The following is a 27,179-nucleotide window of genomic DNA, read 5'->3' on the forward strand; positions in this document are numbered from 1 at the left end:
GCACTTTATTTACCTCCTTCCAAAACATCTTTTTATTCTCCCTAAAATTCAACGATACTCTCACACCCCAAATCTCATTTGCGCTCTTCTTCACCTCTTGCACCTTTCTCTTGACCTCCTGCCTCTTTCTTTTATGCATCTCCCAGTCCCTGCAAAAATCGTCCAAATGCCTCTCTCTTCTCTTTTGCTAATAATTTTTCTTCTCCATCCCACCACTTACTACCCTTTCTAATCAACCCACCTCCCAAGCTTCTCATGCCACAAGCATCTTTTGCGCAAGCGATCACTGCTTCCCTAAATACATCCCATTCCTCCCCCAATCCCCTTACCTCCTCTGTGCTCACGTTTTTCCATTCTGTACTCAGTCTCTCCTGGTACTTCCTCACACAAGTCTGCTTCCCAAGCTCACTTACTCTCACCACTCTTTTCACCCCAACATTCTCTCTTCTTTTCTGAAAACCTATACAGATCTTCACCTTAGCCTCCAGAAGATAATGATCAGACTTCCCTCCAGTTGCACCTCTCAGCACATTAACATCCAAAAGTCCTTCTTTCGCGCGCCTATCAATTAACACGTAATCCATTAACGCTCTCTGGCCATCTCCCCTACTTATATAGGTATGCTTAATGTATATCTCTCTTTTTAAACCAGGTATTCCCAATCACCAGTCCTTTTTCAGCACATAAATCTACAAGCTCTTCACCATTTCCATTTGCAACACTGAACACCCCAGTTACACCATTTATTCACACAATTGCCACATTACTCACCTTTGCATTCAAATCACCCATCACTACAACCCCGTCTCGTGCGTCAAAACTACTAACACACTCACTCAGCTGCTCTCAAATCACTTGCCTCTCATGATCTTTCTTTTCATGCCCAGGTGCATATGCACCAATAATCACCCCTCTCTCTCCGTCCGCTTTCAGTTTTACCCATATCAATCTAGAGTTTACTTTCTTACACTCTATCACATACTCCTACCACTCCTGTTTCAAAAGTAGTGTTACTCCTTCCCTTGCTCTTGTCCTCTCACTAACCCCTGAATTTATTCCCAAGACATTCCCAAACCACTCTTCCCCTTTACCCTTGAGCTTCGTTTCACTCAGAGCCAACAGATCCAGGTCCCTCTCAAACATACTACCTATCTCTTCTTTTTTCTTATCTTGGTTACATCCACACACATTTAGACACCACAATCTGAGGTTTCGAGGAGGATGAGCACTCCCCGCGTGACTCCTTCTGTTTCCCCTTTTAGAAAGTTAAAATACAAGGAGGGGAGGGTTTCCAGCCCCACGCTCCCGTCCCCTTTAGTCGCCTTGTACGACACGCGAGGAATGCATGGGAAGTATTCTTTCTCCCCTATCCCCAGGGATATATATATATATATATATATATATATGTATATATATATATATATATATATATATATATATATATATATATATATATATATATATATATATATATATATATATATATATATATATACGAATAAAGTGCATATGAACGCGCACCTTCATAGAACATACAATCCTCCAACAGCCAGGATCAAACCTGGGACCCCTGTGCAAGAGACAGGCATGCTAACCGCTAGGCTATGGGACTGTATAATAGGAAACAACTATTCGAAATACACAGGGGTCCCGGATTCGATCCTGGCTGTTGGAGGTTTGTATGTTCTATGAAGGTGCGCGTTCATATGCACTTTATTCGTATTCATATACCTCCGCGTTGTACAGTTAGGTTCGGTAAAACGCTATCAGCTGGCTATGTGCGTCTCTTCGGAAACAACCAGGATAGACCCCGTTGCTCACCATTGTGAGACGAAGGGTATTCGAGCACTTAGTATTTCGAATAGTTGTTTCCTATTATACAGTCCCTTAGCCTAGCGGTTAGCATGCCTGTCTCTTGCACAGTGGTCCTGGGTTCGATCCTGGCTGTTGGAGGTTTGTATGATATATATATATATATATATATATATATATTTTTTTTTTTTTTTTTCTTTGTCGCTGTCTCCCGCGTTTGCGAGGTAGCGCAAGGAAACAGACGAAAGAAATGGCCCAACCCACCCCCATACACCTGTATATACATACGTCCACAAACGCAAAATATACATACCTACACAGCTTACCATGGTTTACCCCAGACGCTTCACATGCCCCGATTTAATCCACTAACATCACGTCAACCCCGGTATACCACATCACTCCAATTCACTCTATTCCTTGCCCTCCTTCCACCCTCCTGCATGTTCAGGCCCCGATCACACAAAATCTTTTTCACTCCATCTTTCCACCTCCAATTTGGTCTCCCTCTTCTACTCGTTCCCTCCACCTCCGAGACATATATCCTCTTGGTCAATCTTTCCTCACTCATTCTCTCCATGTGCCGAAACCATTTCAAAACACCCTCTTCTGCTCTCTCAACCACGCTCTTTTTATTTCCACACATCTCTCTTACCCTTACGTTACTTACTCGATCAAACCACCTCACACCACACATTGTCCTCAAACATCTCATCTCCAGCACATCCATCCTCCTGCGCACAACTCTATCCATAGCCCACGCCTCGCAACCATACAACATTGTTGGAACCACTATTCCTTCAAACATACTCATTTTTGCTTTCCGAGATAATGTTCTCGACTTCCACACATTCTTCAAGGCTCCCAGAATTTTCGCCCCCTCCCCCACCCTATGATCCACTTCCGCTTCCATGGTTCCATCAGCTGCCAGATCCACTCCCAGATATCTAAAACACTTCACTTCCTCCGGTTTTTCTCCATTCAAACTCACCTCCCAATTGACTTGACCCTCAACCCTACTGTACCTAATAGCCTTGCTCTTATTCACATTTACTCTTAACTTTCTTCTTTCACACACTTTACCAAAGTCAGTCACCAGCTTCTGCAGTTTCTCACATGAATCAGCCACCAGCGCTGTAACATCAGCGAACAACAACTGACTCCCTTCCCAAGCTCTCTCATCCCCAACAGACTTCATACTTGCCCCTCTTTCCAAAACTCTTGCATTCACCTCCCTAACAACCCCATCCATAAACAAATTAAACAACCATGGAGACATCACACACCCCTGCCGCAAACCTACATTCACTGAGAACCAATCACTTTCCTCTCTTCCTACACGTACACATGCCTTACATCCTCGATAAAAACTTTTCACTGCTTCTAACAACTTGCCTCCCACACCATATATTCTTAATACCTTCCACAGAGCATCTCTATCAACTCTATCATATGCCTTCTCCAGATCCATAAATGCTACATACAAATCCATTTGCTTTTCTAAGTATTTCTCACATACATTCTTCAAAGCAAACACCTGATCCACACATCCTCTACCACTTCTGAAACCACACTGCTCTTCCCCAATCTGATGCTCTGTACATGCTTTCACCCTCTCAATCAATACCCTCCCATATAATTTACCAGGAATACTCAACAAACTTATACCTCTGTAATTTGAGCACTCACTCTTATCCCCTTTGCCTTTGTACAATGGCACTATGCACGCATTCCGCCAATCCTCAGGCACCTCACCGTGAGTCATACATACATTAAATAACCTTACCAACCAGTCAACAATACAGTCACCCCCTTTTTTAATAAATTTCACTGCAATACCATCCAAACCTGCTGCCTTGCCGGCTTTCATCTTCCGCAAAGCTTTTACTACCTCTTCTCTGTTTACCAAATCATTTTCCCTAACCCTCTCACTTTGCACACCACCTCGACCAAAACACCCTATATCTGCCACTCTATCATCAAACACATTCAACAAACCTTCAAAATACTCACTCCATCTCCTTCTCACATCACCACTACTTGTTATCACCTCCCCATTTGCGCCCTTCACTGAAGTTCCCATTTGCTCCCTTGTCTTACGCACTTTATTTACCTCCTTCCAGAACATCTTTTTATTCTCCCTAAAATTTAATGATAGTCTCTCACCCCAACTCTCATTTGCCCTTTTTTTCACCTCTTGCACCTTTCTCCTGACCTCCTGTCTCTTTCTTTTATACGTCTCCCACTCAACTGAATTTTTTCCCTGCAAAAATCGTCCAAATGCCTCTCTCTTCTCTTTCACTAATACTCTTACTTCTTCATCCCACCACTCACTACCCTTTCTGATCAACCCACCTCCCACTCTTCTCATGCCACAAGCATCTTTTGCGCAATCCATCACTGATTCCCTAAATACATCCCATTCCTCCCCCACTCCCCTTACTTCCATTGTTCTCACCTTTTTCCATTCTGTACTCAGTCTCTCCTGGTACTTCCTCACACAAGTCTCCTTCCCAAGCTCACTTACTCTCACCACCCTCTTCACCCCAACATTCACTCTTTTTTTCTGAAACCCCATACAAATCTTCACCTTAGCCTCCACAAGATAATGATCAGACATCCCTCCAGTTGCACCTCTCAGCACATTAACATCCAAAAGTCTCTCTTTCGCGCGCCTGTCAATTAACACGTAATCCAATAACGCTCTCTGGCCATCTCTCCTACTTACATAAGTATACTTATGTATATCTCGCTTTTTAAACCAGGTATTCCCAATCATCAGTCCTTTTTCAGCACATAAATCTACAAGCTCTTCACCATTTCCATTTACAACACTGAACACCCCATGTATACCAATTATTCCCTCAACTGCAACATTACTCACCTTTGCATTCAAATCACCCATCACTATAACCCGGTCTCGTGCATCAAAACCACTAACATACTCATTCAGCTGCTCCCAAAACACTTGCCTCTCATGATCTTTCTTCTCATGCCCAGGTGCATATGCACCAATAATCACCCATCTCTCTCCATCAACTTTCAGTTTTACCCATATTAATCGAGAATTTACTTTCTTACATTCTATCACGTACTCCCACAACTCCTGTTTCAGGAGTACTGCTACTCCTTCCCTTGCTCTTGTCCTCTCACTAACCCCTGACTTTACTCCCAAGACATTCCCAAACCACTCTTCCCCTTCACCCTTGAGCTTCGTTTCACTCAGAGCCAAAACATCCAGGTTCCTTTCCTCAAACATACTACCTATCTCTCCTTTTTTCACATCTTGGTTACATCCACACACATTTAGGCACCCCAATCTGAGCCCTCGAGGAGTATGAGCACTCCCCGCGTGACTCCTTCTTCTGTTTCCCATTTTAGAAAGTTAAAAAAAAACAAAAAATACAAGGAGGGGAGGATTTCTGGCCCCCCGCTCCCGTCCCCTCTAGTCGCTTTCTACGACACGCGAGGAATGCGTGGGAAGTATTCTTTCACCCCTATCCCCAGGGATAATATACATATATATATATATATATATATATATATATATATATATATATATATATATATATATATATATATATATATATATATATATTGCTACGAAGTCAGTGCTCATTTGAACAAGGTCGCCAGTAACATATATATGTTACAAATGCTATACTGATCCTTGTCTTTGCAAGGACGTTAGATTTGCTATATTGCAGAACTCAGGATAACGCTATCTTAGCGTTATGAGATTAAAACAAACACCAGTGTTAGAATTACTTATAATGAAAGAATTCAAATGTACAAGGTGAACACATAAATCAGGCATGAATCATTTTCGTTAACACTGAATATGAGTTTAACTTTGAACATGAGTTAACATTGAACATGAGTTAGCATTCCAGATACGATTTTAAACCAGGAGATCTCTTTCCTTTACGACACTTTGTTCGATAACATTACTCTTAGACCTGACGTGACATAGTAAACATCATCGTTACACTTAGCTAAACCTGACGTAGCACAGTAAACATCATCGTTACATTTAGCTAAACCTGACGTGACACAGTAAACATCATCGTTACACTTAGCTAAACCTGACGTAACACAGTAAACATCTTCGTTACACTTAGTTAAACCTGACGTAACACAGTAAACATCATCGTTACACTTAGCTGAACCTGATGTGACACAGTAAACATCTTACAAACTAGGACAGCGGTGGCTACGGGGTTCGAGACAGGAAAGTCTACATTACCTTGCTGGGCTCGGGACTGCTGAAGAAATCGACTCCCAGACGATCGTCTGAGCCTTTTATCTGACGGACCAGCAAGGCAGGAACAGCAAGACACGCCTCGACCCGCCACTATGGCTACGATAGGTCAGAATGACACAATAGCCCTTGATAGGTCAAAAGATTGATTGTCACTCCCTCATCTTGACGTGATTGGCTGAAGGAGGCCTAAGGTCCGGCCTACACATGGCGTGAATTCAAATTCCTTTGTTCCTTTGTCCACGACAGAAGCGAACGTACGGGATGACATACCTGTAGCTGACCCCACGCCTTGACCTGACGCCGTTGACAAGGGTTGGGTGCTAGAGGACTAGTCAACATCTGCTTCAAAACATAATTGCTAATACAATTAACACGGTCAGGGAAGTGAGGTCCGAGCCGTTAGCAACAACACCCTACCCAAAGGTACACCAAACACAAAGACACACCATGCACATACATACGAACATGTGGGCACACACCATGTTCTTAACAACATATATATATATATATATATATATATATATATATATATATATATATATATATATATATATATATATATATATATATATATATATATATATATATATATATATTATTTATTATTATAATTTTGCTTTGTCGCTGTCTCCCGCGTTAGCGAGGAAGCGCAAGGAAAGAGACGAAAGAATGGCCCAACCCACCCCCATACACAATGTATATACATACACGTCCAAACACGCAAATATACATACCTATACATCTCGATGTACACATATATATATACACACACAGACATATACATATATACACATGTACGTAATTCATACTGTCTGCCTTTATTTATCCCATCGCCACCTCGCCACACATGGAATAACAACCCCCTCCCCCCTCATGTGTGCGACGTAGCGCTAGGAAAAGACAACAAAGGCCCCATTCGTTCACACTCAGTCTCTAGCTGCCATGTAATAATGCACCGAAACCACAGCTCCCTTTACACATCCAGGCCCCACACAACTTTCCATGTTTTACCCCAGACGCTTAACATGCCCTGGTTCAATCCATTAAGAGCATGTCGACCCCGGTATACCACATCGTTCCAATTCACTCTATTCCTTGCATGCCTTTCACTCTCCTGTATGTTCAGGCCCCGATCACTCAAAATCTTTTTCACTCCATCTTTCCACCTCCAATTTGGTCTCCCACTTCTCGTTCCCTCCACCTCCGACACATATAACCTCTTGGTCAATCTTTCCTCACTCATTCTCTCCATGTGACCAAACCATTTCAAAACACCCTCTTCTGCTTTCTCAACCACACTCTTTTTATTTCCACACATCTCTCTTACCCTTACATTACTTACTCGATCAAACTACCTCACACCACATCTCATTTCCAATATATCCACCCTCCTGCGCAAAACTCTAGCCATAGCCCACGCCTCGCAACCATACAAAATTGTTGGGACCACTATTCCTTCAAACATACCCATTTTTGCTTTCCGAGATAATATTCGCCCCCACCCCCACCCTATGATTAACTTCCTCTTCCATGGTTCCATCCGCTGCCAGATCCACTCCCAGATATCTAAAACACTTTACTTCCTCCAGTTTCTCTCCATTCAAACTTACCTCCGAATTGACTTGACCCTCAACCCTACTGTACCTAATAACCTTGCTCTTATTCACATTTACTCTTAACTTTCTTCTTTCACACACTTTACCAAACTCAGTCACGAGCTTCTGCAGTTTCTCACATGAAACAGGCACCAGCGCTGTATCATAAGCGAACAACAACTGACTCACTTCCCAAGCTCTCTCATCTACAACAGACTGCATACTTGCCCTTCTTTCCAAAACTCTTGCATTCACCTCCCTAACAATCCCATCCATAAACAAATTAAACAACCATGGAGACATCACACACCCCTGCCGCAAACCTACATTCACTGAGAACCAATCACTTTCCTCTCTTCCTACACGTACACATGCCTTACATCTTCGATAAATACTTTTCACTGCTTCTGTATGTATATATACATTATTTTGTTATGTATTTTGCTTTGTCGCTGTCTCCCGCGTTTGCGAGGTAGCGCAAGGAAACAGACGAAATAAATGGCCCAACCCACCCCCAAACACATGTATATACATACACGTCCACACAGGCAAATATACATACCTATACATCTCAATGTACACATATATATACACCCACAGACACATACATATATACCCATGCACACAATGCACACTGTCTGCCTTTATTCATTCCCATCGCCACCTCGCCACACATGGAATACCATCCCCCTCCCCCCTTATGTGTGCAAGGTAGCGCTAGGAAAAGACAACAAAGGCCCCATTCGTTCACACTCAGTCTCTAGCTGTCATGCAATAATGCCCGAAACCACAGCTCCCTTTCCACATCCAGGCCCCACACAACTTTCCATGGTTTACCCCAGACGCTTCACATGCCCTGATTCAATCCACTGACAGCACGTCAACCCCGGTATACCACATCGATCCAATTCACTCTGTTCCTTGCCCGCCTTTCACCCTCCTGCATGTTCAGGCCCCGATCACTCAAAATCTTTTTCACTTCATCATTCCACCTCCAATTTGGTCTCCCGCTTCTCCTCGTTCCCTCCACCTCCGACACATATATCCTCTTGGTCAATCTTTCCTCACTTATTCTCTCCATGTGCCCAAACCATTTCAAAACACCCTCTTCTGCTCTCTCAACCACGCTCTTTTTATTTCCACACATCTCTCTTACCCTTACATTACTTACTCGATCAAACCACCTCACACCACACATTGTCCTCAAACATCTCATTTCCAGCACATCCATCCTCCTGCGCACAACTCTATCCATAGCCCACGCCTCGCAACCATACAACATTGTTGGAACCACTATTCCTTCAAACATACCCATTTTTGCTTTCCGAGATAATGGAGAAAAACTGGAGGAAATGAAGTGTTTTAGATATCTGGGAGTGGATCTGGCAGCGGATGGAACCATGGAAGCGGAAGTGGATCATAGGGTGGGGGAGGGGGCGAAAATCCTGGGGGCCTTGAAGAATGTGTGGAAGTCGAGAACATTATCTCGGAAAGCAAAAATGGGTATGTTTGAAGGAATAGTGGTTCCAACAATGTTGTATGGTTGCGAGGCGTGGGCTATGGATAGAGTTGTGCGCAGGAGGATGGATGTGCTGGAAATGAGATGTTTGAGGACAATGTGTGGTGTGAGGTGGTTTGATCGAGTGAGTAACGTAAGGGTAAGAGAGATGTGTGGAAATAAAGAGAGCGTGGTTGAGAGAGCAGAAGAGGGTGTTTTGAAGTGGTTTGGGCACATGGAGAGGATGAGTGAGGAAAGATTGACCAAGAGGATATATGTGTCGGAGGTGGAGGGAACAATGAGAAGAGGGAGACCAAATTGGAGGTGGAAAGATGGAGTGAAAAAGATTTTGTGTGATCGGGGCCTGAACATGCAGGAGGGTGAAAGGAGGGCAAGGAATAGAGTGAATTGGAGTGATGTGGTATACCGGGGTTGACGTGCTGTCAGTGGATTGAAGCAGGGCATGTGAAGCGTCTGGGGTAAACCATGGAAAGCTGTGTAGGTATGTATATTTGCGTGTGTGGACGTATGTATATACTTGTGTATGGGGGGGGGGGGTTGGGCCATTTCTTTCGTCTGTTTCCTTGCGCTACCTTGCAAACGCGGGAGACAGCGACAAAGTATAATAAATATAAATAAATATATATATATATATATATATATATATATATATATATATATATATATATATATATATGTATATTTTTGTCGCTGTCTCTCGCGTTTGCGAGGTAGCGCAAGGTAACAGACGAAAGAAATGGCCCGACCCACCCCCATACACATGTATATACATACGTCCACACACGCAAATATACATACCTACACAGCTTTCCATGGTTTACCCCAGACGCTTCACATGCCTTGATTCAATCCACTGACAGCACGTCAACCCCGGTATACCACATCGCTCCAATTCACTCTATTCCTTGCCCTCCTTTCACCCTCCTGCATGTTCAGGCCCCGATCACACAAAATCTTTTTCACTCCATCTTTCCACCTCCAATTTGGTCTCCCTCTTCTCGTTCCCTCCACCTCCGACACATATATCCTCTTGGTCAATCTTTCCTCACTCATTCTCTCCATGTGCCCTAACCATTTCAAAACACCCTCCTCTGCTCTCTCAACCACGCTCTTTTTATTTCCACACATCTCTCTTACCCTTACGTTACTTACCCCATCAAACCACCTCACACCACACATTGTCCTCAAACATCTCATTTCCAGCACACCCATCCTCCTGCGCACAACTCTATCCATATCCCACGCCTCGCAACCATACAACATTGTTGGAACCACTATTCCTTCAAACATACCCATTTTGCTTTCCAAGATAATGTTCTCGACTTCCACACATTCTTCAAGGCTCCCAGAATTTTCGCCCCCTCCCCCACCCTATGATCCACTTCCGCTTCCATGGTTCCATCCGCTGCCAGATCCACTCCCAGATATCTAAAACACTTCACTTCCTCCAGTTTTTCTCCATTCAAACTCACCTCCCAAAATATATATATATATATATATATATATATATATATATATATATATATATATATATATATATATATATATATATATATATATATATATATATATATACATATATATATATATATATATATATATATATATATATATATATATATATATATATATATATATATATATATATATATATATATATATATATATATATATATATGTATACGCTGAGATGTATAGGTATGTATATGTGCGTGTGTGGACGTGTATTTATATACATGTGTGTGTGTGTTGGTTGGGCCATTCTTTCGTCTATTTCCTTGCGCTACCTCGCTAACACGGGAGACAGCGACAAAGTATAATACTAAGTATTCAAACCCTGAATTTTATCATCCACCAACATTCAAGTTTCCAGTTTTAATAGAACTTTTCTTTCTCCTGTGCCTTATCAATATCACGTGTCACTGTATTCATCATCCAGATAACACCTGCCATTAGAGCTCTCATTTTGTCTGAATTTGTCCTCATAAGTCTTAGTCAACTAATAGATACGATTTCCCTTTGATAGTCTTCTGTATTTTGACTTAATACTGATATCTAATTTTGGTCTCTAAAGAGTAAACTCTTTCGTAAATCATAAGCTTAATTATTCTGTTAGACTTGTGATTTGACGTGTTCCTGTTTGACTAACATAACTGCTGGTTGGTAATGCCCGGGATCAGGAATGATCAACTCATTGCTCTGTCGGGCATAACACTAAAGCACCGTCCAGTAGTAAAGGATAAATCTAAACTTAGTTATTACTGTTGTCAATGTGAAAGGGACAATGATACTACATTCTTACTGGCTTAGTCAGTTTCTCCCTGCTTGGAATGTGCAGGATAAAAAAGTTGTACATTATTATGATTTAAGTTGCAATCTAGCGATGATAGGTTATAAGCAGATTAATACGAACTTCTCGAAGATTCAACGTGTCATGTAAGAGAGCAATCATGAGAGTGCTGAATTATCTTCAGTGCCGTAACGAGCTACATGCACTTGGGTTCCATACAGACCTTAGATTACCAACTGGGTACAGTTACCATTACATTGAAAAAAGAGTATCTTTTGATCATTGTTCTCTCCCCAGCACCTCCGTGGTTCGAGGCGCGGCCAGACAACTTGACTGTGGCCACAGGGGCGATGGTGGAACTAATGTGTCGGGCTCAGGGATCACCCACTCCTACAGTAACGTGGCGAAGGCTGGATGGCAAGATGCCACTGGGCCGCGCCACTGTAGAAGAGGATCAGCGGTTAGCACTGAAGCAGGTGGCGACTGAAGACTCTGGTGTTTACATGTGTGAAGTGGAGAACGAGGCGGGCATGGCTGCGGCGCAGGCTACCCTCACAGTCATAGACACCCCCAAGTTCACACAGAAGCCACAAGACCTTCAGGTTATGGCTGGCGACACAGCACAGATTTCGTGTCATGTGAAAGGCGACCCTGAACCGCTGGTGTTATGGCGCCTACCCACCCTTGATAGAACAGCTCTCCTCATTCCCGGACAGAGCAGCGGCCACACCTCGGTATCTGACGACGGCTTAACACTCTTGATAAAGCAGGCGGCGGCAGAAGACAGCGGCACCTACTGTTGCTGGGGAGTGAGTAGTGGCGGAGGTGTTAGTGCGTGGATGGAGGTTGTGGTGTTAGCAGCCCACCCGCCACCTGTGATGGGTGTGGGGCCTCAAGATCTGACGGTTGCCCCTGGCAGTGTTGCCACTTTCCTTTGTGAGGTCGTGAGCGAGGCGGCCGAGGCCACAATATCTTGGTGGTACCGGTCGGCCAAAGACTTGCTCTTTCGCCAAATATCCCACGAGTCTGCCAATCCCCGGTTCGCCTTCCCGGCTAATGGTGCACTCATTCTCAAGAACGTGCGTCAAGATGACGCTGGCGTCTACACATGCCACGCCAGTGCAGCCACGGGGAGTGTGGAAGAGGCAGCGGTATTGCGGATAATGGATGACTCCGTCGACGTCGAACCCCAACGGTTGCCGCCACCTCCCACTAAGCCTCGTCTTGTAGCAGTTAATCGGACGGCAGTTCAGCTGAGCTGGTTACCTAACTCTCAGGTGAGTGGTGGTGACACTAAGCAGTCGTACACAGTGGAGTACTGGCGGCAGGGTTGGGACGAGTGGCGGGTGGCCGACGCCATCTTCAGCCGAGAGTCATGTGTCGTGAGTCACCTTACACCGGGACACACCTACACCTTCCTGGTCCGTGCCGTCAGCAGAAAAGGAGCATCGTACCCCAGCCCTTGGTCAGACCCAGTGACCACTCGTTCTGCTCGCGACCCCACCCTTACTGTGGATCAAGTGCGCCAAGCCCGACGCCGCCTCTCTCGCCCTATCGTTACCCTTACGAATGCTGCTCTAACTGCCTCAGACAGTGTCTTGCTTTCCTGGAACTACCTGACCCCGACGGACGAGTCCTTGGAGGGCGTTTTGGTGTATTCAGTGGCCGAAGGTGGCACTGTGCAAGTGGCCACCGTCCTTGGCGCCTCGTCTTCTTCCCATCTTCTACCCGACCTGCGCCCCAACACTCCCTACACATTCTTTGTCGTCCCCTTCTGGCACAGCGTCGAAGGCACGCCCTCCAACTCTTACTTGCTCACCACGCCAGAGGAAGGTAAGTAGCCATGTCTCCTAAAGTTGATATATAATAGTGGACACAGTTTAAGGATGTACGTACCGTAATTATTTAGCTCTGAGCCCTCCCGCTATTCAAAGACTCGCCTCTCTGTTTTCCTTGTATGTCTTTCATTAATTGTGCAGGAGGTTGTAAATCAAACCGGCTATAACCTTTTATCTGTATGATCTGTATAATTCACCGCACTTTACACATTGCTCATTGTTTGAAAGTTTCATATGTAGCCGTGTGCATTTCTAAGATGAGCCGTTACGATTTCTGTCTCTTTGCCTACTCCGTTTAGCCTTGGAACAGTTTATTATTTTTTCATGTTTTCCCGACAGCTACGAACCACTCTTAAAAAAGGTTAGTGTTCTACCTCCTCATTTTCTCCACATTATTCATCCCCTTTTCCATTTCTTGTTTTGGCCTTTTGTATCTCCACTAGAAGGACTTCTTGTCGTGACTAGAGCCTTTATCATAAAATTAAAGAGACTAGTAGCCAGCATTCATTAACAGAACTGTAATTAAAGAATTATAGTTCTCTGTAAAAGCTGTCAGTATGATTTTCGTATATCTTTGATGAGAGTGTGGATATGTGAGGTGCAAAAATGAAACTACCATTTGAATTATGATTAGGGTCTTAATGGGCTAAGTAAGTGGTGGTTAAATAATTGATCAATTGATAATTATGGTCACATTTCATATCTGTTGTACTTCTTGCCCCCCTGTTTATTCATTCTTATGTAGAATTGTTACTAATGTATGCTCTGTGCTTTGACAGCTGATCTATACTGACTTACCATCATTGTCCACAGTGCCGATGACTGCGCCTGGTGAGTTGCACGTGATTGGGCGCAAGGAAGGCTCTGTTCTCATCAGGTGGTCAAGTGTTGGTGCTGAGGAAGCCCGTGGGGAGCTAGTGGGCTATCAGGTAATGATAAGCCACAACGGCAGCCAGACCACGGAAACGGTGGTGAACCCCTGGCTGGAGACTCACGACCTCTTGCCAAGCCGACTGTACACTGTGCGTGTGGCGGCCGTCACAGGGGCTGGCCCCGGGCCCTTCAGTGACCCTGTCTTGGTGGATGTAGGCCCTAGTGGCACCCTCAGCCATCAGGAGGTCAACGCTACCACCGATAGTGGTGGTTCTGTGCTGTACGCCCCGCCTCAGCCAGCGTGGCTGGTGTACCTGCTGTTACCGCTGGTGCTGTTGCTGTTCCTAGCCACCTTACTGTACGTGAGGCGGCTGCATCAGAAGGCACCATCCTCCAACCCTCCTCACACACCAGCCCTGTACCAGAACCCTTACAACTACCCTGAACACCACTCTGTCAACATGTATGGCGAGCAGAATTTGTGGGGCCCCTCGGAGAGTGACAAAGGCTCCAGTGTGTCGTCGACGCGACTATTACATCTTGACCACCTTGTGAGTGAATACACGGAACCGCAGATGCAGCGGCCCAGCGACTCGACGACAGAGCCATACGCCACCACAGCTTTGCTGGCACCCGATTCGCCCCACCTGAAGCATGGCGCTCCTTGGGCACATCACAGTGATGACTCTGGTGTGCAGGTCAACTGGAGTGATATTCTCCCTCCCCCACCGGCCTGCCCTCCGCCCCTTGACCTAGGCGATCCAGCAGGGGGTAGTGACCCTCAGAGAACCCGGCCAATGTTTGCGTCCTCACAGTATGACAACGTATGCGGATCGGAACGATATGGTGCACCATGTGACGCCACCTCAGAGCACACATACGAGATGTACGCTCATATAACGCCTGCTGACTGTCGCGAGAGGCCTTACTACAGCTCGCTACAAGGTCGTGAGAGCCACATGGTCCGGGCTGAGTGTCACCCCTTACGGCCGGCAGACCAGTCACGCAGCAATACGCACTAGTGCTAATGTACCCTCGGCTAGTAGGCAAGCTTAGCAGCAGCACATTACCTTGAGCGCCTAGTGAATAGCAAACCAGCCACGTAGTGAAACGCACTCAGTACCAGAGTCAGCTTGGACAATACACACAAAGTAAGCGGCAGCTGGACTGACTGACACAGAGTTTCGATATCAGACGGGACAGAGAACTCGTACACAGGTAGAATCAACTGTACCAACTAACTGTTTGCCGAGCAATTAACCTCAGCGCCAGTGTGGACGTTAGGCTTATTTGACTTGCCACATGTGATAAACTGGTGATAGACACTGGCCAGCAGACTCGCCACAGAACAAGACACTGTAGTAATGCCAGTCTGTGACGGAGACACATAAGAGTTAGTGCCACACACCGGATCCGTATAAAGGGTAAACACGTGCCTTGGTCACAGGTGAAGACCCGTACTATAAGGCCACGTTCAGTTGACTCTTGTTTAGGTATGCTACGGTGCTTGTTACTCTGTCCACTATAAGCCTTTGTACAGCAAATGTGTGACCAGATGACGGCCTCCTGTAAGGCTCCAGTAAGGAGACTTTATCCTCTCACAGGATTATGAAAAAGTGCCCCATCCCCTCAGGTTTTACTGAAGGCAGGGACGAACGTCGGTGATTCTGCTTTTATCACGTACTTAAGTGTCACCTGACCCCAGGGACGTGCCTGCCATAGCTTCTGTAATGTGGTCACTACACCCGCAGCTTCTATACCCACCATGTCCGAACATTGCATGTACTACACTTGTCCCACCTTGACACCTACCCCCACCCTAGTGATACACTAAAACACCCTAATGGTGCAATTACTGCAACCCAATGATACACTGACCTCACCCTAGTAATTCACTCAGCACACCTAGTAATGCACTCACTATACCCAAATAATACGATGACCTCATCTTAATAGTACACTTACCTCACCCTAGAGATGCACTGATCTCACCCTAGAGATGCATTTACCTTACACTAGTGATACGCTCACCACACCTGATTCACTTACTCCACCATAATGGTGCACTCACCACACTCTAGTGATGCGTTTGACATATCTTAGTAATGCACTTACCCCCATCCTAATGAGTCACTCAGTACACCTTAATGATACACCAATGCACTCACCACACCATAGTCATACGCTTACCACACTCTAGTGATGTACTCAGTACACCTTGATGTACCCACCACATCCTAGCGATGCACTCACCACACTCTAGTGTTACACTCGCTACACCCTGGTGATACACTCCCCACGCCCTAAAGGTGCATTCACCACACCCATCACGCCAAGTATTGCTGAACCTTACTCTACTACATTCTTATCATGTGCCTGAAACACGCTGATAATGACCCAGCCACACCTTAGTGTTGTTGTCCCTACCTCCACCATGAGACATCCACCATGCCCTAGACATACACCTGCTACACCTCGTTCTCACCAGCACTGTCTCAGACTCCGCGGGGCATCATCGACATCTTACTGGCCTGCCCATCTCACATGCGCCGCTATTCGTGAATATCGCGACAGCCACAACCACCACATCCTATTACTGCCATCCCCACCTCCGCCACGCCCATCTGAAGGGCCACACACAACCCACTGCACACCTTACTGCTACTTCTACCTCCAGCACCCCCTTGTGATGAGGTGGCAATACCTACAGAAGCACAGTCGGGCCACAGGACGTGACAAGTGTTTGTACTGTGATGCCAGACAAGGTCGTTCATATGGGGTCCACCTCACCTCTGGCAAAGTTGTTGGTTATTACTAGTCATTTGTTTGTACATATGTACGTTACAAATTATTTTTATATTAAAATTTTCCTTGACTGTTGATATGTATTCTTTATCCTCATCGATATAATTGTACACTGAATGCAATAAATTGCCTTCTTTTAATTTTCATCACTGGTAAAGCAAACTACATCAGATCAGCAAATTAATGTGATTCAAATTATTTATATGATAAACGAAAATACAGTAATGATGTATTTTTGAGTTGAATTACATTGTAAGATTGAACAAATTCTGAATAAACAACGTACAGCTTTATTGGGAAATGTGTCCTAATGTATACATGGTGTTCGAAAGGTCGTATAGTTATGGAAATAAGTCGTGCGACACGATTGACCATTCGAGTCCTCCGAGTCTAAAAGGTGAGACAGAGGACGTACTGAGTCCTCTGTGTCAACAAGGTGAGACAGAGGACATACCGAGTCCTCTGTGTCAACAAGGTGAGACAGAGGACGTACTGAGTCCTCTGTGTCAACAAGGTGAGACAGAGGACGTACTGAGTCCTCTGTGTCAACAAGGTGAGACAGAGGACGTACTGAGTCCTCTGTGTCAACAAGGTGAGACAGAGAACGTACTGAGTCCTCTGTGTCAACAAGGTGAGACAGAGGACGTACTGAGTCCTCTGTGTCAACAAGGTGAGACAGAGGACATACCGAGTCCTCTGTGTCTACAAGGTGAGGCAGAGGACGAACTGAGTCCTCTGTGTCAACAAGGTGAGACAGAGGACGTACTGAGTCCTCTGTGTCAACAAGGTGAGACAGAGGACGTACTGAGTCCTCTGTGTCAACAAGGTGAGACAGAGGACATACCGAGTCCTCTGTGTCTACAAGGTGAGGCAGAGGAAGAACTGAGTCCTCTGTGTCAATAAGGTGAGACAGATGACGTACTGAGTCCTCTGTGTCAACAAGGTGAGACAGAGGACGTACTGAGTCCTCTGTGTCTGCAAGGTGAGGCAGAGGACGTACCGAGTCCTCTGTGTCTGCAAGGTGAGACAGAGGACGTACCGAGTCCTCTGTGTTTACAAGGTGAGACAGAGGACTTGGTATAGCTTCCACTGGATGCGTACTGAACTTTAGAACTTTGTCTTGTCGTAGGATTTCAGTCTGCAGCTGTACAGTCAAGAATCTAGTAATTTCCTCACTCTGTCCGATGATTACTTAAACTCGACGGAATATTCTGTAATCATTGCCTTGACTACAGCAAGTTAGTTGGTATTGGACAGAAGCTTCGAAGTCTTACCTAAATCACCGGGAGCGTCGAGTCGAAGTCTCCTGAATATGTGACCCGACTCGTATGGCTGTCATTGTGGCGGCAGTCGTGCCAACGTATATCAGTATGTCTGAACCATGTGACTATAAACGTGATAATGAATATTTCATTATCAAGTCTGTTATGAAAGACAACGCAGACCAGCATATGGAAACATTACATGGGCGCTTCAATAAGTGAATAAGCGTAATCATATTACGAAGCCCAGAAATAGTGACTCCCAACTCCTTTCAAAGGTTCACCAGGCCTACAAAACCCTTTGCGATATCAACAAAAAAGTGCGTCGAATGTCTCAATCTATGACGCATTCGTGAAATGCAAAGAAGATACTTGATTCTTTGACTATATCATATAATTTTTAAGAAACAGAAGATAATGTTTGTGTAGCTCATTTGAACACAAACCGAGCTAATCTCCTTCCGGCATCGTCAACCAACGACATGGAGGTTTGTATGTTCTATGAAGGTGTGCGTTCATGTGCACTTTGTTCGTATATAAATATATATATATATATATATATATATATATATATATATATATATATATATATATATATATATATATATATATGTGTGTGTGTGTGTGTGTTTATTATACTTTGTCGCTGTCTCCCGCGTTAGCGAGGTAGTGCAAGGAAACAAACGAAAGAATGGCCCACCCGCCGACATACACATGAATATACATGCACGAACACACACTCGTATGTTCATACCTATATATTTCAATATATATGTATATATATATATATATATATATATATATATATATATATATATATATATATATATATATATATATATATATATATATACATAGTTCATACTTGCTGCCTTTATTCATTTCCGTCGCCACCCTGCCACACATGAAATAACAACCCCCTCCCCCCACGTGCACGCAAGGCAGCGCTAGGAAAAGACAACATAGGCCACATTCGTTCACACTTAGTCTCTAGCTGTCATGTATGATGCACCGAAACCACAGCTCCCTTTCCACATCCAGGCCCCACAAAACTTTCCATGTTTCACCCCAGACTCTTCACATGCCCTGGTTCAATCCATTGAGAGCAAGTCGACCCCGTTATACCACATCGTTCCAATTCACTCTATTCCTTGCACGCCTTTCACCCTCCTGCATGTTTAGGCCCCGATCGCTCGAAATCTTTTTCACTCCATCTTTCCACATCCAATTTGGTCTCCCAATTCTCCTCGTTCCCTCCACCTCTGATACATATTTTCTCTTCGTCAATCTTTCCTCACTCATTCTCTCCACGTGACCAAACCATTTCAAAACACCCTCTTCTGCTCTCTCAACCACACTCTTTTTATTAACACACATGTCTCTTACCCTTTCATTACTTACTCGATCAAACCACCTCACACCACATATTGTCCTCAAACATCTCATTTCCAACACATTCACCCTCCTCCGAACAACTATATCTATAGCCTACGCCTCGCCCATATGACATTGTTGGAACTACTATTCCTTTAAACATACCCATTTTTGCTTTCCACGATAATGTTCTCGCCTTCCACACATTTTTCAACGCTCCCAGAACTTTCGCCCCCACCCTGTGAATCACTTCCGCTTAAATGGTTCTATTCGCTGCCAAATCCACTCCCAGACATCTAAAACACTTCACATCCTCCAGTTTTTCTCCATTCAAACTTACCTACCAATTGACTTGTCCGTCAACGCTACTGTACTACCTAATAACCTACTCTTATTCACATTTACTCTCAGCATTCTTCTTTCACACACTTTACCAAACCCAGTCACCAGCTTCTGCAGTTTCTCACCCGAATCAGCCACCAGCGCTGTATCATCAGCAAACAACAACTGACTCACTTCCCAAGCTCTCTCATCCACAATAGACTGCATACTTGCCCCGCTCTCCAAAACTCTTGCATTCACCTCACTAACAACCCCATCCATAAACAAATTAAACAACCATGGAGACATCACGCACCTCTGCCGTAAACCGGCATTTACTGAGAACAAATCTCTTTCCTCTCTTAGTACTCGTACATATGCCTTATATCCTTAATAAAAACTTGTTCACCGCTTCTAACAACTAAGTATTTCTCACATACATTCTTCAAAGCAAACATCCACACATCCTCCACCACTCCTGAAACCAAACTTCTCTTCCCCAATATGATGCTCTGTACATGCCTTCACCCTCTCAATCAATACCCTCCCATAGAATTTCCCAGGAATACTCAACAAATTTATACCACTGTAATTTGAACACTCACCTTTATCCCCTTAGCCTTTGTACAATGGAACTATGCATGCATTCCGCCAATCCTCCGGCACCTCACTATGAGACATACTTATACAAAATATCCTTACTAACAAGTCAACAACACAATCACCCCCTTTTTTCATAAATTCCATTGCAACACCATCCAAACCTGCTGCCTTGCCAGCTCTCATCTTCTGCAAAGCCTTTACGAAATCATTCTCCCTAACTCTCTCACTTCGCACACCACCTCGACCAAAACACCCTATATCTGCCACTCTATCATCAAACACATTCGACAAACCTTCAAAATACTCACTCCATCTCCTTCTCACATCACCACTACTCGTTATCACCTCTCCATTTACCAGCTTCACCGATGTTCCCATTTTTTCTCTTGTCTTACGCACTTTATTTACCTCCTTCCAAAACATCTTTTTATTCTCCCTAAAATCTAATGATACTCTCTCACTCCAACTCTCATTTTCCCTCTTTTTCACCTCTTGCACCTTTCTCTTGACCTCCTGCCTCTTTCTTTTATACATCTCCCAGTCATTTGCACTATTTCCCTGCAAAACTCGTCCAAATACCTCTCTCTTCTCTTTCACTAATAATCTTACTTCTTCATCCCACCACTCACTACCTTTTCTAACCTGCCCTACACCTCCCACACTTCTCATGCCACAAGCATCCTTTGCGCAAGCCATCACTGCTTCCTTAAATACAGTCTCTCCTAGTAATTCCTCACACAAATCTCCTTCCCAAGCTCACTTACTCTCACCACTCTCTTCACCCCAACATTCTCTCATCTTTTCTGAAAACCTCTACAAATTTTCATCCTCGCCTCGTTAAGATAATGATCAGACTTTACTCTAGTTGCACCTTTCAGCACATTAAAATCCAAAAGTCTCTCTTTCGCGCGCCTATCAATTAATACTTAATCCAAAAACGCTCTCTGGCCATCTCTCCTACTTACATGCGTATACTTATGTATATCTCTTTTTAAACCAGGTATTCCCAATCACCAGTCCTTTTTCAGCACACAAATCTACAAGCTCTTCACCATTTCCATTCACAACAATGAACAACCCATGTACACCAATTATTTCCTCAACGCCACATTACTCACCTTTGCATTCAAATCACCCATCACTATAACCCGGTCTCGTGCATCAAAACTACTAACACACTCACTCACCTGCTCTCGAAACACCTGCCTCCCATGATATTTCTTCTCATGCCCAGGTGCATATGCACCAATAATCACCATCTCTCTCCATCTACTTTCAGTTTTACCCATATCAATCTAGAGTTTACTTTCTTACACGGGCACTTCACCATGAGCCATACATACATTGAATATCCTCACCAACCAGTCAACAACAGAGTCACTCCCTTTTTTGATGAATTCCGGAACAATACCATCCAAATCCGCCTCCTTTGCCGGATTTCATCTTCCAAAAAGCTTTCAATACCTCTTCTCTGTTTACCAAATCATTCTCCCTGACCTCTCTCACTTCGCGCACCACCTCGACCAAAACACTCTATATCCGCCGCACTATCATCAAAGACATTCAGCAAACCTTCAAAATAATCACTCCATCTCCCTCTCACTTCACCATTACTTGTTATATATATATATATATCTATGTATATATATATATATATATATATATATATATATATATATATATATATATATATATATATATATATATATATATATATATATATATATATATATATATATATATATTTATATATATATATATATATATGTATATATATATATATATATATATATATATATATATATATATATATATATATATATATATATATATATATATATATATATATATATATATATATATATATATATATATATATATATATATATATGTATTCCCTCAGAGGCCCAGTCCTCTGTTCTTAACGCTACCTTGGTTTCAGAAGTGGTAGAGGATGTGTGGATCAGGTGTTTGCTTTGAAGAATGTATGTGAGAAATACTTAGAAAAGCAAATGGATTTGTATGTAGCATTTATGGATCTGGAGAAGGCATATGATAGAGTTGATAGAGATGCTCTGTGGAAGGTATTAAGAATATATGGTGTGGGAGGCAAGTTGTTAGAAGCAGTGAAAAGTTTTTATCGAGGATGTAAGGCATGTGTACGTGTAGGAAGAGAGGAAAGTGATTGGTTCTCAGTGAATGTAGGTTTGCGGCAGGGGTGTGTGATGTCTCCATGGTTGTTTAATTTGTTTATGGATGGGGTTGTTAGGGAGGTAAATGCAAGAGTTTTGGAAAGAGGGGCAAGTATGAAGTCTGTTGGGGATGAGAGAGCTTGGGAAGTGAGTCAGTTGTTGTTCGCTGATGATACAGCGCTGGTGGCTGATTCATGTGAGAAACTGCAGAAGCTGGTGACTGAGTTTGGTAAAGTGTGTGGAAGAAGAAAGTTAAGAGTAAATGTGAATAAGAGCAAGGTTATTAGGTACAGTAGGGTTGAGGGTCAAGTCAATTGGGAGGTGAGTTTGAATGGAGAAAAACTGCAGGAAGTGAAGTGTTTTAGATATCTGGGAGTGGATCTGGCAGCGGATGGAACCATGGAAGCGGAAGTGGATCATAGGGTGGGGGAGGGGGCGAAAATTCTGGGAGCCATGAAGAATGTGTGGAAGTCGAGAACATTATCTCGGAAAGCAAAAATGGGTATGTTTGAAGGAATAGTGGTTCCAACAATGTTGTATGGTTGCGAGGCGTGGGCTATGGATAGAGTTGTGCGCAGGAGGATGGATGTGCTGGAAATGAGATGTTTGAGGACAATGTGTGGTGTGAGGTGGTTTGATCGAGTGAGTAACGTAAGGGTAAGAGAGATGTGTGGAAATAAAAAGAGCGTGGTTGAGAGAGCAGAAGAGGGTGTTTTGAAGTGGTTTGGGCACATGGAGAGAATGAGTGAGGAAAGATTGACCAAGAGGATATATGTGTCGGAGGTGGAGGGAACGAGGAGAAGAGGGAGACCAAATTGGAGGTGGAAAGATGGAGTGAAAAAGATTTTGTGTGATCGGGGCCTGAACATGCAGGAGGGTGAAAGGAGGGCAAGGAATAGAGTGAATTGGAGCGATGTGGTATACCGGGGTTGACGTGCTGTCAGTGGATTGAATCAAGGCATGTGAAGCGTCTGGGGTAAACCATGGAAAGCTGTGTAGGTATGTATATTTGCGTGTGTGGACGTATGTATATACATGTGTATGGGGGGGGGGGGGTTGGGCCATTTCTTTCGTCTGTTTCCTTGCGCTACCTCGCAAACGCGGGAGACAGCGACAAAGTATAAAAGAAAAAAAAAATATATATATTATTTGTATATATGTATAAATATATATATATATATATATATTATTTATATATATATATATATAAGTTTTTATTTTTTTTTTTTTTTTTTTTGCTTTGTCGCTGTCTCCCGCGTCTGCGAGGTAGCGCAAGGAAACAGACGAAAGAAATGGCCCAACCCACCCCCATACACATGTACATAAATACGTCCACACACGCAAATATACATACCTACACAGCTTTCCATGGTTTACCCCAGACGCTTCACATGCCTTGATTCAATCCACTGACAGCACCCCGGTATACCACATCGCTCCATTTCACTCTATTCCTTGCCCTCCTTTCACCCTCCTGCATGTTCAGGACCCGATCACACAAAATCTTTTTCACTCCATCTTTCCACCTCCAATTTGGTCTCCCTCTTCTCCTCGTTCCCTCCACCTCCGACACATATATCCTCTTGGTCAATCTTTCCTCACTCATTCTCTCCATGTGACCAAACCATTTCAAAACACACTCTTCTGCTCTCTCAACCACGCTCTTTTTATTTCCACACATCTCTCTTACCCTTACGTTACTTACTCGATCAAACCACCTCACACCACACATTGTCCTCAAACATCTCATTTCCAGCACATCCATCCTCCTGCGCACAACTCTATCCATAGTCCACGCCTCGCAACCATACAAAATTCTTGGAACCACTATTCCTTCAAACATACCCATTTTTGCTTCCCGAGATAATGTTCTCGACTTCCACACATTCTTCAAGGCTCCCAGAATTTTCGCCCCCTCCCCCACCGTATGATCCACTTCCGCTTCCATGTTTCCATCCGCTGCCAGATCCACTCCCAGATATCTAAAACACTTCACTTCCTACAGTTTTTCTCCATTCAAACTCACCTCCCAGTTGACTTGACCCTCAACCCTACTGTACCTAATAACCTTGCTCTTATTGACATTTACTCTTAACTTTCTTCTTTCACACACTTTACCAAACTCAGTCACCAGCTTCTGCAGTTTCTCACATGAATCAGCCACCAGCGCTGTATCATCAGCGAACAACAACTGACTCACTTCCCAAGCTCTCTCATCCCCAACAGTCTTCATACTTGCCCCTCTTTCCAAAACTCTTGCATTCACCTCCCTAACAACCCCATCCATAAACAAATTAAACAACCATGGAGACATCACACACCCCTGCCGCAGACCTACATTCACTGAGAACCAATCACTTTCCTCTCTTCCTACACGTACACATGCCTTACATCCTCGATAAAAACATCTGGAGCCGAGCCATGCCATTAACTACTTAGCAGGCACTGTTCATGGCAGTCATGAAACTCCGTGAGGGGATGCATCTCCATGAGTACCACGCCATCACTCCAAAACAGAAAGAAAGCGCAGGGACCACTGGCAGTGAAAGTGACGCTGCAGACGGAGAATTTGAGCCCACGGCGGAAATGCTAGTTGATGACTATGATGATGAGAGAACATTAGACGAAGAGGAGGATATGGAAGAAGGTACTGACAGGGAAGAAGAAATTGATAATCTTGAGAAGATTGAGAGAACCAGGCTGATGATGATCTTGAAGAATTTGATGATTATTGTCTGTCTTCGGATCATGTGGAAAGTGACTTCATGGATACTGATTCTTTTAGCATTGAAAGTTAACAAAGCGAGGGAAGAAACTCAAGCGATGAGGACGGGCCCAAGCGGAGTGTTGGATGAAGATAAACGTTTGAAAAGCGGACGAGGAGTACGTTAACACCGCTGTAAGATTTTCTTCCTGGATCCGGAAGAGGGACCTCCATGTACTCAGCTCCGGAATGGTGGTCTTCGCCTCCGACCAGCGTTTCCAGGTCATCCACCCAGAGAAGTCGGAGAACTGGACGTTGCAGATCAAGTACGCTCAGCTGAGGGACTCTGGGGTGTACGAGTGTCAGGTGAACACCGCTCCCAAGCTCTCCATGTAATACATACTCAATGTTGTCGATAATCCTACTACGTTTGTGAATCGGGAACCATTGCAACACAAACCTCGCCAGGTGGTAGAGTTTCCCGCAGTGTATCGAGACAGACTTCCCCAGAACTTTCTTAAAGGGGAAGTAAATGTTTATAGTTGTGTTACTGGAGTGATAGTTTTCATACATGGTGTTTTGACAAGAAAATAGTGAAATTGGAGAAAAATGTAGCTTAGACATTGAAGCTTATTGATACAGTGGTTAAATTGATGAGAACTGCTATTGACGTTTGTGTAAATAAGTTATACATTTCCTTTTTCCATAGCCAGAGGTTGAACCATTATGTGACATGCATTTGTTCATTCATTTCAAGCTAAAAGTTTCAGTTTTCTAAATTGTTTCTTACATTTTTCATATGTATATATATGTATGTGTGTGTGTGTGTATATGTGCGTATGTATGTGTATGTGTGTGTATGTGTATATGTATATATACATGTATATTATCCCTGGGGATAGGGGTGAAAGAATACTTCCCACGTATTCCTCGCGTGACGTAGAAAGCGACTAGAGGGGACGGGAGCGGGGGGCCAGAAATCCTCCCCTCCTTGTATTAACTTTCTAAAATGGGAAACAGAAGAAGGAGTCACGCGGGGAGTGCTCATCCTCCTCGAAGGCTCAGAGTGGGGTGCCTAAATGTGTGTGGATGTAACCAAGATGTGAAAAAGGGAGAGATAGGTAGTATGTTTGAGGAAAGGAACCTGGATGTTTTGGCTCTGAGTGAAACGAAGCTCAAGGGTAAAGGGGAAGAGTGGTTTGGGAATGTCTGGGGAGTAAAGTTAGGGGTTAGTGAGAGGGCAAGAGCAAGGGAAGGAGTAGTAATACTCCTGAAACAGGAGTTGTGGGAGTATGTGATAGAATGTAAGAAAGTAAATTCTCGATTAATATGGGTAAAACTGAAAGTTGATGGAGAGAGGTGGGTGATTATTGGTGCATATGCATCTGGGCATGAGAAGAAAGATCATGAGAGGCAAGTGTTTTGGGAGCAGCTGAATGAATGTGTTAGTGGTTTTGATGCACGAGACCGGGTTATAGTGATGGGTGATTTGAATGCAAAGATGAGTAATGTGGCAGTTGAGGGAATAATTGGTATACATGGGGTGTTCAGTATTGTAAATGGAAATGGTGAAGAGCTTGTAGATTTATGTGCTGAAAAAGGACTGATGATTGGGAATACCTGGTTTAAAAAGTGAGATATACATAAGTATACTTATGTAAGTAGGAGAGATGGCCAGAGAGCGTTATTGGATTACGTGTTAATTGACAGGCGTGCGAAAGAGAGAC

General features: G+C 43.8%; 1 protein-coding gene across 1 annotated transcript in view; it reads left to right on the plus strand.

Moving 5' to 3' along the window:
- The window catches only part of LOC139763338 (roundabout homolog 1-like), a 192,274-nt gene extending 175,206 nt beyond the window's left edge, over positions 1-17,068 (plus strand). The window contains exons 6-7 of the mRNA XM_071689358.1: positions 11,778-13,313; positions 14,132-17,068. Coding sequence (XP_071545459.1) covers positions 11,778-13,313; positions 14,132-15,213 — 2,618 coding nt within the window. The 3' untranslated portion in view covers positions 15,214-17,068. The remainder of the gene's footprint in view (positions 1-11,777; positions 13,314-14,131) is intronic.
- Positions 17,069-27,179: the final 10,111 nt, after the last annotated feature.

Source organism: Panulirus ornatus, chromosome 46, assembly GCF_036320965.1.
Source record: "Panulirus ornatus isolate Po-2019 chromosome 46, ASM3632096v1, whole genome shotgun sequence".
Taxonomy (NCBI): Eukaryota; Metazoa; Arthropoda; class Malacostraca; order Decapoda; family Palinuridae; genus Panulirus; species Panulirus ornatus.